This window comes from Denticeps clupeoides, chromosome 3, assembly GCF_900700375.1.
Source record: "Denticeps clupeoides chromosome 3, fDenClu1.1, whole genome shotgun sequence".
In the NCBI taxonomy this organism is placed as follows: domain Eukaryota; kingdom Metazoa; phylum Chordata; class Actinopteri; order Clupeiformes; family Denticipitidae; genus Denticeps; species Denticeps clupeoides.
In genome coordinates this window covers 32,674,741-32,691,994 of record NC_041709.1, presented here as the reverse complement: position 1 = coordinate 32,691,994, position 17,254 = coordinate 32,674,741, and the positions used below count along the sequence as shown (strand labels likewise).

Below are 17,254 nucleotides of genomic sequence, written 5' to 3'. Positions count from 1 at the left end.
TAAAAACTCAATAAGTGCAAGCAAAGGGATGATATTTGTTTATTAAGGTTCGTTCAATCAAGTAAAAATAATCCAAAATCTTAATGTATATGATATTAACAGTCATAAATGATGTATACACTATTATTATTTAATCGTTTTGGTCCCAGTCGTAACAACGACAAGAAAAAAACAAAAACAGAACAGGCATATATGATAAATAGAATAAAATAACACCTTTATAAAATATTTAATTTATTCTTGAAGGACTGCTGGCAGTAATGGTTACCATGTACATTATCGGATGAAACACAGTTCAAGAAGATTTGTGAAAACCGGTAACCGGTTTCCTGTAATGTGCATGAAAACAACGATGCAGTATTTGTCATGCCTGTAATGAACAGGGTAACCAAATAAATTGCAGTAACCATTACACGTGACAGTGAAGATCCTTCATTTTTATAGAGAAGTAGGGTGCCCAGATTGATTTGGTCTTGTAACTTTTTCCAAAGACGCAAGCAGCTTATATGTTGACTCACAAAACTGATGAGCTGAGCCATCGGCTTTCATTCTCAGAGGCACCCAGCATGGCTGAGTGGTGTAGGACCGTGCATCTTTAGGCTTGTGAGGTCTCTGAAACAGTTGGCCATTTTCGTTTGGTGGCCAGCTCCTCGACCGTGAAAGCGTAGTTGTACTGCAGGGCGGAAAAAGACAAAAAAAAAAAAACACTACATGTAGAAAAGCAGCGAAATTGGCTGAACAAATGTAACATCCCTACAGACAATAAAATCACAGATTTCAGAATGAGTACCTCATTCTCAATGTCTTGCACTGATTTAATTTGAATGTCATTCAAGGGGACTGTGGGGACCTGAAGGTAAAAAAAAAAAATACAATTCCAATTACAACTAGTATCTTTCTCCAGACTAGACACCATTTACAGTCCTTGGGATCTTAACATTACCTTTCCTTTTGATCGATCTTCAAATTTGGGATGCAGCACGAAAGGCACTCCATCCATTGCTGAGAATAAAAAGGACAGAGATGCTACTGAGATGCTGAGCTGGATTGCCTGCTTGAAAAGTAAAAGTGGAAGTGAAGTGATTGTCATTGTGATACTCAGCACACGGTGACACAACAAAGTGTGTCCCCCGCATTTAACCATCGCCCATGGCAGGCGCAGTGTGGCCATGGAGCAGTCTGTGGGGATGGTGCTTTGCTCAGTGGCACCTTGGCGGTTTGGGGTTTGAACCGGCAACCTTCTGATTACGAGGCCGCATCCTTACCCGCTAGGCCACATGATGGTGCCATTTGCATTGTTGGAATGCATCTTCAGGGTCAGTCTGCCCCCCATAACCTTTATTTAATCAGCCCTCGCTCGCAGACGAGTTCCAACAGTGAGCTCTTGTCAGCCATGACAGTCTCGAACCTTCCACGTCTACGTTCTTTATACATGTAATGCATTCAGTTTGATGACATTATACAACATAATTCGTTACAGTTTTACTACACCTGTAATGCCGTAAATGCTGCTGGCATCGTAAACGCTCTCCACTGGTGCTTTCATCTCGCTACGCCGTTGGCTGATCCTTGGTGCAGCAGCTGGAGGATTGCTAAGGGGACACAGAAGAATAACATGGCATCCTGTGTGCACTGAGGGGTTTCCACCAAAGCCATCTAAAAGATCTTGAAATTAGAAGAGCATCCCAATGCCATGAAGGTACGTAAACAAGAGCAAGCTTTGTGTCGGTGTTACCTCTGTCGCAGAGGCAGCTGAGGTCCTGGCCCGTCCAGAGAGAGCTGGCGCAGATCGAGGCTCACCCTGCGGGGCTTGGCTATCGGCGCCGGAGTAGAAAACGGCCCCTTCTTACACCATATCACAAACCCGTGCATTTCACTAAAACGTCACGAAAAAGCCTACTTAGCATTTAAACACAAATGCTAATCTAGTTCCACATTACAGGCCCCATGACATGGAAATGGTTTTTTTTTGCTTTTATATTGTACTGTATCTTTACTTTACTTTACTTCACTTTACTTGGCAGACGCTTTTATCCAAAGCTACTTACAAGAGGAAGACACCAGCAATTCCCGTTCGGTTTCTATAGATTTTGAGTTACTCTGGGGCAGTGGTGGCCTAGCGGTTAAGGAAGCGGCCCTGTAATCAGAAGGTTGCTGGTTCGAATCCCGATCTGCCAAGGTGCCACTGAGCAAAGCACCGTCCCCACACACTGCTCCCCGGGCGCCTGTCATGGCTGCCCACTACTCACTCAGGGTGATGGGTTAAATGCAGAGGACAAATTTCACTGTGTGCACTGTGTGCTGTGCTGCTGTGTATCACGTGTGACAATCACTTCACTTCACTTACAAAACTAAGAGCCCTGATAAGGCCTAACTTATCAGGAATAGAACATGATGGGGAATTGTTAAGTGCTAGACGAATATACACATACATACATACATATATAATCCATCCATTCATATATATACACACACACTTTTTTTGGGGGGGGGCTGTGTGCGCATGTGTATGTGTTAAGTGTTAGACTCGTTTGAAATACTTTTTAAACAAGTGTGTTTTACAGCCATCCGAAAATCAGCCGTGGTGCAGAATTACAGCCACTTTCAGCCAGTCCCTCAATGAGATTTCCCCAGGAAATGTGTGTGTGTGTGTGTGTGTGTGTGGCTTTAAATGCTAATGAGGAGGAGAGCGGCCTATACAAGCGAGCGGGCATTCGCATAAACAACGTCATCAACACCGTTCACCATCCACAACTGGTTGTTGGGAGTCATTTTTTTATTCAATCACTGAGTGACTGCAATGCTGCTGTAGACGTACTTTTTTAGGCGGGAAATACTCGGCAGGACCACAGGACAGGCTCGGGGACCTCGTATTAATGTTAAATCATCTCACGGTCAATTTTTCATGTCAGGGGACCTTTAAAGCTGCTTTATTTCCTTTTTTCTGCAGCGATTTCTAATGAAGAAAATCTGTGTGGTGGCACAGTGGTAGGTGTAGCAGAACTTGCCCGATGCAGGTATAGTGCTTCAGCATCATCTTGCTCCTGCCGGTCAGTTTGATGTCCAGCACAGCCGTAGCGACGCTGTCCACTGGAACGATCCGCACACACAAGCGCTTCTTCTTTGAGACCTCTGGGCAGAAAAATCAAGTGAAAAGGTAAGAATTCGTTGTTAGACGCAGATGTTCACGTGACGGCCCGTGTGGCACTTTGTGCACACTCACTTTGCTCCAAGAACTCTGGGATGTAACAGAATCCGTGAGGGATGGCGTCCTTCTCTGTAATTATCTGGACGTCAGCTATAACCATACCGGCCAACGAGTCCTGGAAGGGCATGAGGACGTAAGGCAGAGAGAGACAGAGGTGAGACACAACGAGGCGTTTGTGACAAAGCTGTGGGCGCTGGGCTATCGGGACGCAGGCTCCCGTCTCTTTTCGGCTGCCGTGGTGGGAGGAGCTTCACGCCCACCGGCTCCACCTACCTAAAAGGAGCCCTTAAGTTTACGCTCGCGAGGTCTGCTAGGGATCTCGCCCTGTGGTTTGGTTCGGTAGTTTGCTTATGTTGCTCTGTGTGGAAGATTTGTTGCCTGTGTGATTGTTAGTTGTCCCTCCCCTTTTTAGGCGTCTGTATTGTGTCTGTTTATTTGAGGTGAATGTCTCTTTGGTTACTCCAGTCCTTCTCAAACAGTGGAGCGATGCCGAGGGTGTGTGACCAATTGTGGACGATTCTCTATGTGACGCATTTTGGTAACACAAGCTACTTTATACCCATAACTAGTGGTCAGAATTATGAACAAGTGTGACATGTATGTAGTACTTAGTACTCAATTTTAAGTTATGACAAAAGCCATAGAAGCAAAGCCATGACAAAACTTGCCATTAACCTTGTTGTTTAACTTAATTTTAAGTTTGACATATGACAGCCAGTACTAAGAGTTAAAATGTGGTCCATTGTATGAATATTTTAATTAAGCCTGATTCACTATTCAATATAAAATATAGAAACTGAACGTTGAATGTCTGGGTTATGATAATAGTGTTAAAAGTTAATAGTGATAATAGTAGTGTTTCAAATGTCTGCAAAACCCACTGTTTTTTTTAAATACACTGAAATTAAAAATTATGTTCCACGTTATCTGAGTATTCATCTTAAATACTAGTACATGTAAAAGACCAAATAATAATAATAATTAATCATTTTGGTTTAATTTGCCAGAGAATCGTCCGTGTACATAGTTCCACTATAAATAAATGCACTTTTGTACAGCCTTTGTGTTTCTCACTACCCCTTCCCCAAACTGATCCTGGTCACGTTCCTCTCGGCCCCTAGACGAGGACGTGGCAGCGTTTACGTACTTTGGTGTAGCAGAGGAAGTACCCCGACTTCAGGCTGAATCCCCTGTTAAAGCTGGCAGCGGCGCCATCCTCCGTCTGACTGATCTGGGGTAGGAGATGCAAGAGAAACGCTTAGACAGGGTGCCAACGAGAACTCTGCGGAGACAGGAAGGCGTTCTGCTGTAGTTACCATGTGAAAGCCAGGAGGGCACGTGTTGCTACTCGCGGTCCAGGCCACCGCACTGATCGGCCAACTGGGGGCTCCGCCACGCTCGTGCAGCGAGGACATCTGAACGGAGGCAGGGACGCGCTCGCTACTGTGCAAGCCGGTGAAAATAAAAGCCCCGTCTCCCTTATTTCCACATGTACCTGTGTAGAGAAAGACAATCTTATACCTTAAATCCAACATTGTCCTCCATCTGTAGATCATTCTCTACATACCAACATGGACACATTATTACCACTTTCACTTTTTACCCTTATTGTTTCTTTGTTTTACAATCTTAATAATAATAATAAAGTGAAGTGATTGTCACATGTGATACACAGCAGCACAGCACACAATGCACACAGTGAAATTTGTCCTCTGCATTTCCTTAACCGCTAGGCCACCACTGCCCTTAGATTGTCTCATCCTTATGAAAAAGATGAAAAACCTCTATTTAGTTTCATTACCGGCTAAAACGTTTGCACAGTACTGTAGGTAATAAACTGGCACGGATAAAGTGATTTTTTTTTTTTTTATCAAGTCTTGTCTGTGCTATAAATATCGTCACATGACAGAGCGGCGTCCCTGCACTTAACCTGTCCAATGAAATTTTTATCAAATTCTATCAATATCAAATTACACGAACAAGAAAATATATTGACGTCATCACCACGCCCCCCTCCACAAAAAAAACAAACAATAAACACGGCGCATCATCATCATCATCGTCGTCATGCGGATCTGCATTCCTGACTGACTATAATTGGATCCTGTTCACGGCAATCACGCAGTTGCATTCCTGACGTGGCATTAAATTAAAGTAACTAAAAAATATTTTTTTTAATTATTACTTTTTTAAAAAAATAAATCAGATCCTGTTTGGCCACCACGTAGGTGGAAATAAATGTCACGGACCTTGGTGAAACGTGACCGTGTTTTTGTATAAACACGATTCAGGTGTAAGAGGCGACAGTCGAAAGGCTTTTTGTCATTGTCACTCCTTAATGTATTGCTTTTAACAATACTACACCCCGGAACACCGCGACACCTTTGAAGCACAGTTTCAGCAGCAGATGCTGCCGAAGAGGCGAGTTAGCCGCCTGCTAACACGAAACTTAAGAGACAAATCAGAGCCGCTTTCCCATTAACCTCTTTTACGGCATCGAACTCACTTCGACTCGTCCGGAATGCGCTTGTGCCAGAAGTCCGCCAAGTTCGTTTCGGACTAAGAAACTTCTGAGCGATTAAAAAAAAAAAACAAAGAAAAAGAAATAAAGTCTCGACACTCACCTCTTCCTCGTCAGGTCGGCGAACCGAGCCGCTCGCGTTCCGCGCGGAGCAGGAAGCGGCGGAAGTTTCCAGGACTACAACTCCCAGCAGGCACCGCGGCCGCGGCGTCGCCACGCCTGCGGGCGCCAGGTGGCGGCGCACTTCCGACGACAGAGGAGGCCTGTTTTGTCATTTCTTGAAATTACTTTTGCGCGCCAGAGCGACCCATCAAGCAGACAGAACTTTTTTTTTTATTTCTCCCAGAGAGATTTGAGTTTTCCATAATAATGTGCAAGGTTATGAAGGCGTTATATACATCACGTGACACGCAATACCACATTGGTATGCAGGGTCTTTCAGATCAGTTGCAATTTACATAAAGATGTAAAATAGGCACAGAGACAAAGGTGACTATGAAAGGGTGGCCTGATGGGGAAGGGAAAAACAAAGTATGAGGTCAAAAGACATGAAAACGAGGAACAGTTTTGTTTTGTTCTGGAGGAAAAGAACCTTATCGTTTATTTTTCATGAGGAACCAGCATGGAAATCGAATGCAAAGCCTGCAACAAAGTGATACGAGGTGATACGAGGTCTCTTGGGGGTAGACTGTTGCATCGCTCCGGTTGCATGAGCCAACCTGCAGAATCTTGGCCTGGATCTGGTGACGTCGGACGTTGACGTTTTTTTTTTTTTTTTAATATTTATTTGTCATTTGCAACTCTCGGCACACAGTTAAGTGTGGAGTTAAGCTAATGAGTCGCACCCACTGATTTCCCAGAGGAGAACAGAGGTACTAGTATCACCCACAGGTTGGCATGGCAACACGCAGTGCACACCAGAGGGGGAAGGGTGTGTGGGAGGATTATTGCAACCAACAGCTCCCGGTTTATGATCATTAAGTTGTTTAATTAATTGAGCATTTTATTTAGACACAGGGCTAATTAGGGATTTGTCCTGATTATGTGATTGGGTAATTGATGTCGTATAATTAATCATAAATAATGTGTTTGCCCTTCGGTTGTGGCTTTTAACGTTAATCCACCCCGTTTCCCTCTGTGTCACTTTTCCGCCACTACTGAACTTAAATCAGCATTCATCCCCTTCCCCCATTCATGACCCGCCTGTCAGTCACATAGTCGATGGGGTATCATCTAATTCCCCTCCCTGGCTTGTTTCACCATGGCAACCAAACTGCCAATCATCGGGCAGCTGCTGCTGCTGTGACAATTTATAATCGCGAGCACACTGCAGAAATATAGAACTTGTCAGAGATTCTTTTTTTTTTCTTATTGCACTGTGTGTTTCATGGTGTCCGACACACTTGGCAGGAATCAGACTCTGCAGGAGGATCTACTGCACCGACACTTGAATCTATGTGTTAATTATATTTAATTAAAATTAATATTTCCACCATGCCAGTGTGCATATAAATTCAAGGACTTTTTGTGAGCTTATGTAAGATAACAGCATATTTAACCCTGTGACAATTTAATTAGCATTTATAGGTATGTAGCAGCCATAAACTATCATACAGGTCAAGGCCTAGATTAATATTGATATAGCTACAAATATCCTATTGCAAACTGTAGAGAACATTTCACAATATTTGAGTTTGCAAAAAGCACTTTATGCATCATTTGTCCAATGTTCATGTTTACATGCAGAACGCTGAGCAAAAATGCATTCATGAAGAGCTGTCCCAGACTGGACACCCTCTGGATGCTCTGCATACAGGGGACGTGGTGTATGGCAAGCCAGTTTAACATTTTACATCCGTTTCAGCAATCTGTGTTTGAAAGTTCTTCTGCAGTTCACTTCTTCCTAGACATAACCAACATTTCAGATATTGACGGTCACATTGTTCTTCACAAATGTCACTTCAGTCCTCATCCTTCCTTATACAATCGATGTTAATGTCTATCGGCATTTGAACGATGGAAATCCACAGTCACAATGAGAATTAGAATTTGACCAGTTAAAATGACTATTATCTACATATCTACATGTACAATAATGACTATGCCAGTAATTCATGTATTACTGTTAATGATTTATGTGTGTGTCACGTGATTCCATCCACGTGACCGGAAACGAGGCGACGCCCATAACTCCTATAAATGGCCGAGATGCCCGTCATTCATTGCTCAGTCATTATTGCGATTCCGCTGTAAGACTCGGCCGATCACCTTCTTTATCAAATAAGACTGTTCAAGTTACTTCTCACCTGTTTTCAGTCCCTGCCTTTGTCCTGTCTTCTGCGCACGAACGTCACATCCGTGGACGTTGCGGCTTTTGCCGGTTCGCGTTCGTAGGGCAAAGCGGTGGAGATTCGCCAGCCTCCTTGCGGCTCGCTGCACTGGGGTTTTCCACCTCCTCCCACACGCGCTCACTACACACTTCGTGCTTGTTATGTTATTCGTATTTTATTGACACGATTTATTGGATTGAAGCGCTGTATCTTATTGCTTGAGCTCTGTTCCGTTACGCAGTGGGGCGCTGAAAGAGGAAGAAAAGGACGAAAAGGAAGAAAAGTTTGCAGATACGGTTATTTTTTTTTATTACAGATGACTCAGTGGTTGTGTACAGTCTGCTATATTTTTATTTTTCGACATATGTAAAGCTTGGATAAAGATTGAATGTAGGTAACACACTCGCCTGTGAACCAGACGTCCCAGGTTCAAATCCCACTTACTACCATTGTGTCCCTGAGCAAGACACTTAACCCTGAGTGTCTCCGGGAGGGGACTGTCCCTGTAACTACTGACTTTAAGGGCGTCTGGTAAATGCTGTGAATGTAAATGTTGGACAGGACGGATCGCCGCGGGACACACAGTCACCCTGTTAAGCACAGACAGTGTTAAATTCACCTTGGTTAGGCACCAATATACCACAATAACCACATATTTCAGTCATGCTTCTGTTTGTTTTCTCAGAGACACGGAACCAAGCGCCCAGACTACCGGCAGACCCCAGTGAAGAGACCAGCAGATAAATCCTGGTTCCTGACAACTGCTAAACGAGGACTTGGCATGAAACAAACCAGAGGGTCACCACAGCCACCACCAGCGTAACAACTAGAACTTCAGGGATCTTCATATGGACCAGTAGCTTTATTATGGACACGTAGTGTACACCATGACGCTGGGCTCAAACCTACTCTGCACCGTCCATCACCTCCAAACATGGACAGATGCTCTATACTACATTTCGGACTCCTCCACCTCTACAACTGTAGATTTAACTGCCATATATGTAAATTATGTCAAGTTGTGTTTACTTATTTTCTTCATTTTATAAACTTTGTTTCGTTTATGGGTAGGAACCAAGTTACATTCCGTGTAGCACACAGTCACATTTAAGTGACGCAAAAAAGGGTTAAGAAGCTAGAAGATGCCGTAAATTAAAGAAGGCATAAATACGTTGTTAAAGGTGAAAGTAAGCTGTGAAGAAGAGAAAGAAGAAGTTGGAAGTGTTTCTTGTTAAGTTTTGTTTCTAAAGCAAATTTATTCCCTCATGGTTACGTGCAGCCAGTGAGGTACGTTTAACTGTGTTTCTGTTTTATTGTGCATTTGTCAATTTTATTTGTTATATTTACATTGATCATTCTGTACATTTATGTAATGACAGTTTGACGGTGGATTTTATGGTGGATTGGCGGAGAAGTGTAACGAAGGAATAAATCCATCTGTGACTGATGAACCGCGGTGTCGTGTATTACCTGGAGGGAGTAAAAGTAGAACTTTTTCTCTTATTGGACAAATCATCCCCAACCCTGCACCGACACCACTTGCAGGCTCCCCCTACCCTGGAAGGGGGGTCCCTCTCTGTATCCCTCCTTCCCCACGTTTCTTCCTTCCTCCTTTTCCCCTCTGTCCTACAGTTCCTTTTTTTGTGCAGAAGGGTCAGGCGTGAGGGGGTCAACTGTAGGGTCCGTCGGAGCGCATCGTTGTCGTGGGTTAAACGCCACGACGGCTTGCCACAGGCGGGGTGCGCGCGCAGCGGGGACGCGCGTCGCGCGCAGGGCTCCGCGTTTACAGGCCGCGCGCGCGCGCGAGCGACGGGGGGACGAGCAGGAATAAAAGCAGAGACCGACCGACGGGCGGGAGGAAAAAGAAAAAGAGGAACCGAGAAAAAAAGGCGAGAAAGCAGGAGTGCGGAGGAAGCGGCCGGCGGAGAAGGAAAGTGCGACGCGGGGCTCCTGCGGCTGCGCGGCGTCGGTCGAGCAAGGGACGCGACGCGACGCGACGCGACGGACCGTCATTGTTAAAAGTGCCCGGTCCCTCCGCCGAGACCGGGACCGCGTTTAGAATTTAATAAAAAACACAACTTATCCGCGCAAAAAAAACAAAACAAAAACACCGGAAATTCACCGTGTTTTTTTTTATTTTTTTTTTTTTAATAATTTGGGATAAAGAAAGAAAAAAATCCCGAATGAAAATGCGCGTGTAGGATCCGGGACGCGGGAGGGTGGGAGAGAGAAGCCCGGAGCGGCGGCCGATGTCGGCCGCGGTAGGAGGTACCTGCAAGGCGCGGCGAATGTAGGTTACTTCTCGCCGCTTCTTCTTCGCTCGGACGCGTGGCTCTTTTTTTATTTTTCCCGCGCACGCCTCGGATTATCATCATCATCATCGTCGTCATTTTTTTTATTATTATTGGTGGCGGGGTCTTTTTTTTTCTGCCTTCGAGCTGCGATCCCCCGGTAATAAGTGACCATGGAGCCGGGCATGGAGGAGCAGACCCGCATGATGTCGGCCCTCATCGGACTCGGCGGGCTGTCCCAGGTCCACGACGACCCGGCCCGGAAGGATCTGTCGCACGTCGCCGCGCAGCAGGACGTCGGCGACATCCTCCAGCAGATCACCACCATGACCGACGAGAGTCTGGACGAAGCCCAGGCCAGGTAGCCCCCCCCCTCCCGCGGTCCTGCGAGAACAAAGCGGGGGACCCCCACACCCCACCAGGCCCGCGCGCTGTCCCGCCGCGGGGACAACGCCAGAAGTGGCTTTACCCTGTTCTCCACAGCTGTCCCGGGATTCTAAACCGCATTAACTTCATATGCACGTGGAATATATGGAAATATTAACATTTCCAGCATTTACCAGACGCCCTTATCCAGAGCGACTTACTATCAGTAGTTACAGGGACAGTCCCCCCGTGGAGACACTCAGGGTTAAGTGTCCTGCTCAGGGACACGATGGTAGTAAGTGGGATTTGAACCTGGGTCTTCTGGTTCACAGGCGAGTGTGTTACCCGCTAGGCCGCTACCACCCTACCACCAACTTTCCGAACGTACATTATTACGTACTGGTAGATGATGGATTCTAAACCGCATTAACTCGACATGCGTTAAAACCCAGAGAGAGACGCGCGGCGGCGGCTTTTATTGTCCCCTGTTGTGCGCGGCGTCATGGCAGCAGCGGCAGAGTTTGTGTAGGCAAACTTTCCCGACCGCCGCGGCGGGATGGACAACAGAACCCATTTGAAGGTGCGTTTCGGGGTCGTTGGGCGTTGGCCGTTCTGATTAGCTTTTCGGTGATGAACAGGCACGGAATACGGAACCTCGGCACGTTTTTCCTGCTGTTCCCAAGCCGGAACGTGTGATGAAGGACGCCTGAGATTTTGCGTATTAAAGACCGGTTCTAAAAGTCCACGTGCGGGAGCCCTCCAGAAGTTCTGCATGTGGGGTGGTAGTAGCCTGGCGGGTAACACACTCGCCTATGAACCAGAAGACCCAGGTTCAAACCCCACTTACTACCATTGTGTCCCTGAGCAAGACACTTAACCCTGAGTGTCTCCAGGGGGGGACTGTCCCTGTAACTACTGATTGTCGCTCTGGATAAGGGCGTCTGGTAAATGCTGTGAACGTAAACGTACGGAACGTTGTGTTGTGATGAGTACAAACGGTCCAAATGTGATCGTTCCTCTGTCTGTCTCTGTCTCTCTCTCTCTGTCCCACTCAGGAAGCACATGCTGAACTGCCATCGAATGAAGCCCGCCCTCTTCAGCGTCCTGTGTGAGATCAAGGAAAAGACGAGTGAGTGGACCAGCAGCAGGCGTCTCGCCGGCTTTCCTGTCCCATCCTGGCCCCCTGGGGTCTGTTTGAATCGGTCCGACTCGTCCCTGCAGCTTGTAGGCAGCGCAGCGCGCGGTGACACATCCGTACGGTGCTTTGCTCAGCCGCATTTACCAGACGCCCTTATCCAGAGAGACTTAGTAGTGATGGGGACAGCCGGAGACACTCAGGGTTAAGTGTCTTGCTCAGGGACACGATGGTAGTAAGTGGGGTTTGAACCTGGGTCTGTCAGCCTACCTTGGCGGTTGGGGATTTGAACCGTGTCCGCCACGGCCCCAGTGGCTGCGTGTCCACGTATACGTATTAGAGTTTAGAAGACGATTGGCAGATCAGCCTGTAGACCCCCCCAATACGGCAGTACACGCCCCCACCGCGCTCCCGGGTCGGCCGCGTGGCGCGTCTCCCGGTGACGGGCAGGGACCGGCCACCGATCCCACCGTGCAGGGACGTTCCGGGCGCCGGTCCTAGTCCGGTTCCTCCGGGCGGTGGACGGTCCGCTGCTCCGCGGTTCTTCCCCGCGCGCTCCGTAGCCCCGACCGTAGCGAACTGGCACGCGTCCCAGGAATTACCGCCTAATTGCCACCTAATTTGCATAACTCCACAAATTAATGACCTCTCAAACGAGCGCTCATTTTTCACTGGCTCTTTAGGAGCCTCTTACGAGGCGGCGTGTGTGTCGGTCCGGAGTTTAGTTAACGCCGCCTCGGTATTGGTTAAGGATCTTGTGCCGCATTTCATCGTTGATAATTGTGATTATTACAGTTTTGCCCAAATCTGGTTAAAACGAGTGAATGCAGAATGCCGGTCCAGGCGCGTGGACCCCTCCGGGGCTCGTTTTTCAGCTCATCATTTCTAACTACAAAGGGCAGGATTGTTCACATCACGGAGGACGTCGGTTCCCGTCCTCCTGTAACAGGAGCCGTCCCTCCGCCGACCAGGAATCCGTGGAGGAGGGTCGGTCGGGTGAAAAACACGGGAAATTTCAGAAGAACCTCAACTTTACATTTACGGCGTTTACCAGGCGCCCTTATCCAGAGCGACTTGCAGTCAGTAGTGACAGGGACAGTCCCCCCCTGGAGACACTCGGGGTTAAGTGTCTTGCTCAGGGACACGATGGTAGTAAGTGGGGTACCCGCTAGGCTAGCACCACCCTTCTGAAACTAAATCTAGTAGATTGTGGTTAATAAAACGTTAATAATACGTCAGAATGATGTTTGTAGTGAATGTCCGTTTTTGAATTTCTCTAGTCCTCAGTATTCGTAGCACACCAGAAGAGGACCCTCCCGACCCTCAGATCATGCGGTTGGACAACATGCTTCTGGCAGAAGGCGTGTCCGGACCGGAGAAGGGCGGGGCCGTCGCCGCGGCCCTGGCCGCCACCGGGGAGTCGTCGAGCGACGGCAGCATAGAGCACTCGGACTACCGGAACAAGCTGGCCCAGATCCGCCAGGTGTACCACTCCGAGCTGGAGAAGTACGAGCAGGTAGGAGGGGGCGCGAGCGGGCGGGGCCACCCAACGGGTCCGCCGTCGGCGCTCACCCTCGTCCCTCCCCGTGGTCTTCGCAGGCGTGCGGCGAGTTCTCCAACCACGTGATGAACCTGCTGAGGGAGCAGTCCCGCACGCGACCCGTCTCGCCCAAAGAGATCGAGCGCATGGTGGGCATCATCCAGCGCAAGTTCAGCACCATCCAGATGCAGCTGAAGCAGAGCACCTGCGAGGCCGTCATGATCCTGCGCTCGCAGTTCCTCGATGCCAGGTGTGTGTGTGTGTGTGTGTGTGTGTGAGACCTGCTACCCGGAGCGGCGCAGGCCCGGTCACGACCGGGGTTAATACCGCCAAGTCCGCATCACGACGCATCGATTGGACCATTCATTTCGACACCCCTAATGGAGATACATTTACGGAAATCTCACTACGTCAATGTAATTTTACGAATCTTACTGTACGAATTTACAGTTTCCGCGTTACGGTTGACTTTTACGGTTTATGCGTTTACGAATCGCGGGTTATGTGGAGGACGTTTCACATTGGTGACGTTAAGATAAACACACACACAACAGAGAGCTCACAAGAAATTACGTTGAATTAAAACTACAAATTCGCTAATGTTACTATGTATAATGTGTGCTTATAGGTGATTAAAAGTAGCTGCGGTCCAGTCATTAGATTTCGTAGAAGACGGTCCAAACTGAAGTCCATCTTGTGTCTTGTAGCAAACAAATTCAAGGCCTTTACTTCAGATCAACCATTAAACAGGAACCTCGGAACAAAACACATTTAAACGGTAACAGCCCCATCACTACAATTTAAGGAACGGTTGAAAACCCACTTGTATAAAAAGTATTTCAAACGAGTCCAACACACACACGCACACACACACTCACAAAAAAAAATTGTGTAGGACTTAACAATTCTTATAAAGAATAAAGCGCAGTGATTGCACTTGTTATGCACACAGTGAAATGTGTCCTCTGCATTTAACCATCACCCTTGGTGAGCAGTGTGTGGGGACGGCGCTTTGCTCAGCGATTCGAACCGGCAACCATCTGATTACGGGGCCGCTTCCTGAACCGCCAGGCCACCACCGCACCCTTGACAAGTTCGTTTTTTGACTCACGATCTATGGAAACCGAATGAGAATTGCCGGTGTTTTTTCGTACTTTTGTACTTGTAAAATGGCAACGAGAGTCTTCTGAATTCATGCTGGAGGGCAATAAACACTGCAGCACCGCCGGATCCAACGCCGGAGACCACGCGCACGCGTACCCGGCACGCCAGACCCCCAGCTCGGCCGCTTACCAGCCCGTCGCCGGATAAACTTTTACGCTCGTCGGACGAGAACCGTTCGCCGCGGACCCGAATGCTGACTTCAGCGGCGCGGTAGGCGTAGATGTACGAATGGCGCGTGAGACTTGTGTCCTCATCAGCCCGTCTTCCTCCGCAGGAGAAAGAGGCGCAACTTCAACAAGCAGGCCACCGAGGTCCTGAACGAGTACTTCTACTCCCACCTGTCCAACCCCTACCCCAGCGAGGAGGCCAAAGAGGAGCTGGCGAAGAAATGCGCCATCACCGTCTCACAGGTCAGCGGCGCCGCCGGAAACGGGCCGAACGCGGCGGTACCAACGTTGCGTTACGCTCCTTCCCTCCCCTCCCCTCCCAGGTTTCCAACTGGTTCGGCAATAAGAGAATCCGCTACAAGAAGAACATCGGGAAGTTTCAGGACGAGGCTAGTCAGTACACGGTGAAGACGGCGAATACCTCAGAACACAAGAGCCAAGCGAGCTCTCCGCACACGCCCAACTCGGGTAAAGCTCCGCCCACCGCCGCGCCTTTCCCCGCCCCCTCCCCCTTCTCTCGGTGACGTTTTCCCCGGTTGTTTAGGAGAGTACCCGGCGCCCTGCTACACTCCAGATGGGGCGCTATAGGACGCCGCCCCCCTCCGGCCGGCTCAGTCAGGAGGTGAGCGATGCCGTTCGTCGTCCATCGTGGTGCGTGCTGGTTGTCGCCACGGTTACGGCCGCGCTTGACCCCTCGCCCTTTTCTTCTCTTCTCGTTAGGACCGCGCCCGGCCTCGACGACGGACCCACTGGCGCCTTTTTTCTTTTTTCTTCCACTCCTTTCTTTTTTTTGTACACATATATAACATAGTCAGAAAAGTAGTTTTGTTTTGTTTTTTCCACAGCAAAAAGCACAGGTCATCGATGGCAGATGTCCGGAGCGAGCGGGACGCTCTCACGCATAAAGATAATAAAAATAAAAAAAAAAAGAGTAGATCTGTTCATTCCGTGGTTTCCGTGTTCCTCCTTCACGTTTTTACACCAAACACGCCAACCGATGCCGTGCGTGCGGGGTCACACGGTCCTGGCCATGCAAATGAAGCGAGGACATGTATTTGCACGGAGGAGGATATATGGCAGATAACATGGTTACTGTTCCTCTATTATCAACGTGCACAGGTAGACAGAAAAATTTCCAGGACTTGAAAAGTTTCGGAAAACGAAATAAACGCAAAGTTGGGGAGAACGTATAACGAAGCACGCAGCTCACGTCCCTCTACGTCTACAACTAGAACGTTTAAAACCTAGCGCAGGTCTGTAGTACCTTTGCTGGCTTGGTGCTGCGTGCATTTGCTTCCACATTCCAGCGCCATATTCCACAGGCACGTGTCTCCTATTAAAAGTCATGTAGATGACAGCCGAGGATCTACGCCGGAACCTGACGGAGACCCATTTTACTCACCGCCCCCCACAGAACGTATGGTCATGCAAATGAGCCTGAACCTCCAACGTTTAATTGGTTTTAATTCCGACGTTATTTATTACTGACTGTCGCCCACTGCCGATGCTGCAGCGAAAAACAACATTTATTTCTTGCTTAGCCCGTAATCACATACAGTACGTCTCAATGGGCTTTGACAGGCCCTACAGTTGACACCCAACGCACTCGACCCTTCTGCACACAAGGAAAAACTCTAGGAGACGGGAAATAAGAAAGGAAGAAGCGTTGGGAAGGAGCTCCGCCCTTCCAGGGTAGAGTGGGCCTGCAAGCGGCGTCAGTGCAGGGCTGCTGATGGTTCATCCAAGAAGAGAAAAAGGCCGACAGTTGTAGAAAGTGAAGTGATTGTCATTGTGATACACAGCAGCACACGGTGCACACAGTGAAATGTGTCCTCTGCTTTTAACCCATCACCCTTGGTGAGCAGTGGGCAGCCATGACAGGCGCCCGGGGAGCCGTGTGTGGGGGGATGGTGCTTTGCTCAGTGGCACCTTGGCAGATCGGGACTCGAACCGGCAACCTTCTGATTACGGGGGCCGCTTCCTTAACCGCTAGGCGGTTTTCCAGAGGTGGAAAAGTAGGAGGCTTTACGCCCGGCGAGGGTCGCAGGTGTAGGCACGACGACAGCGTGAAAAAAAAAACAAAAAACCACAGCACAATGCCTGCTCTGCACTGAGGACCTTTACCTCCGGAGAAGCACAATCCCACTCCAGACCCCGCCAGGCTCTGTCCGCCACTAGAGGGCGCCAACAGCCCAGACGACCGTGCGCGGCGTCTTGGGAGATTTTACGCGACATTGTTCATTCCGAGAAACTCGGAGGATGGGCGGACATTGTTCTGTGGCAGACACGGACAGATCTAAATTGACATACGTGGAATTTTTCAGACGCCCGAATCCAGAGCGCGTTTACAGTCGGTAGTTAGAGGGACAGTCCCTCCCTGGAGACGCTCAGGGACACGATGGTAGTAGGGTGGTAGTAGCCTAGTGGCGCGCCTATGAACCAGAAGACCCAGGTTCAAATCCCACTTACTACCATTGTGTCCCTGAGCAAGACACTAATGCGTGAGTGTCTCCAGGGGGGGACTGTCCCTGT

At 48.5% G+C, this 17,254-nt stretch overlaps 2 protein-coding genes across 2 annotated transcripts; one reads left to right on the top strand and one right to left on the bottom strand.

Annotated features, from left to right (window-relative positions):
* Positions 1–15: 15 nt before the first annotated feature.
* mvb12a (multivesicular body subunit 12A) lies at positions 16–5,886 on the bottom strand. Its single transcript, XM_028972467.1, has 10 exons — positions 5,833–5,886; positions 4,525–4,703; positions 4,356–4,439; positions 3,224–3,323; positions 3,009–3,132; positions 1,736–1,876; positions 1,492–1,592; positions 944–1,002; positions 791–850; positions 16–673 (listed from the first exon to the last, which is right to left on the bottom strand). Exons 2-10 carry the CDS (start codon positions 4,621–4,623, stop codon positions 596–598), a joined length of 846 nt encoding a protein of 281 aa, XP_028828300.1. The 5' UTR covers positions 4,624–4,703; positions 5,833–5,886; the 3' UTR covers positions 16–595.
* A 3,927-nt stretch (positions 5,887–9,813) lies between these two features.
* LOC114785808 (pre-B-cell leukemia transcription factor 1-like) lies at positions 9,814–15,666 on the top strand. Its single transcript, XM_028972428.1, has 8 exons — positions 9,814–10,711; positions 11,772–11,845; positions 13,132–13,367; positions 13,451–13,641; positions 14,830–14,965; positions 15,046–15,190; positions 15,267–15,344; positions 15,443–15,666. Exons 1-7 carry the CDS (start codon positions 10,524–10,526, stop codon positions 15,308–15,310), a joined length of 1,014 nt encoding a protein of 337 aa, XP_028828261.1. The 5' UTR covers positions 9,814–10,523; the 3' UTR covers positions 15,311–15,344; positions 15,443–15,666.
* Positions 15,667–17,254: the final 1,588 nt, after the last annotated feature.

Excerpts from the sequence above, each read along its gene's own strand:
- mvb12a (XM_028972467.1), bottom strand. The coding sequence starts at position 4,623 with ATGTCCTCGCTGCACGAGCGTGGCGGAGCCCCCAGTTGGCCGATCAGT. Across the intron at positions 851-943 it reads AAGATCGATCAAAAGGAAAG|GTCCCCACAGTCCCCTTGAA; the intron begins GTAATGTTAAGA and ends TTTTACCTTCAG. Across the intron at positions 674-790 it reads TGCAAGACATTGAGAATGAG|TACAACTACGCTTTCACGGT; the intron begins GTACTCATTCTG and ends TCCGCCCTGCAG.
- LOC114785808 (XM_028972428.1), top strand. The coding sequence starts at position 10,524 with ATGGAGCCGGGCATGGAGGAGCAGACCCGCATGATGTCGGCCCTCATC. Across the intron at positions 14,966-15,045 it reads GCGCCATCACCGTCTCACAG|GTTTCCAACTGGTTCGGCAA; the intron begins GTCAGCGGCGCC and ends CTCCCCTCCCAG. Across the intron at positions 15,191-15,266 it reads TCCGCACACGCCCAACTCGG|GAGAGTACCCGGCGCCCTGC; the intron begins GTAAAGCTCCGC and ends CCGGTTGTTTAG.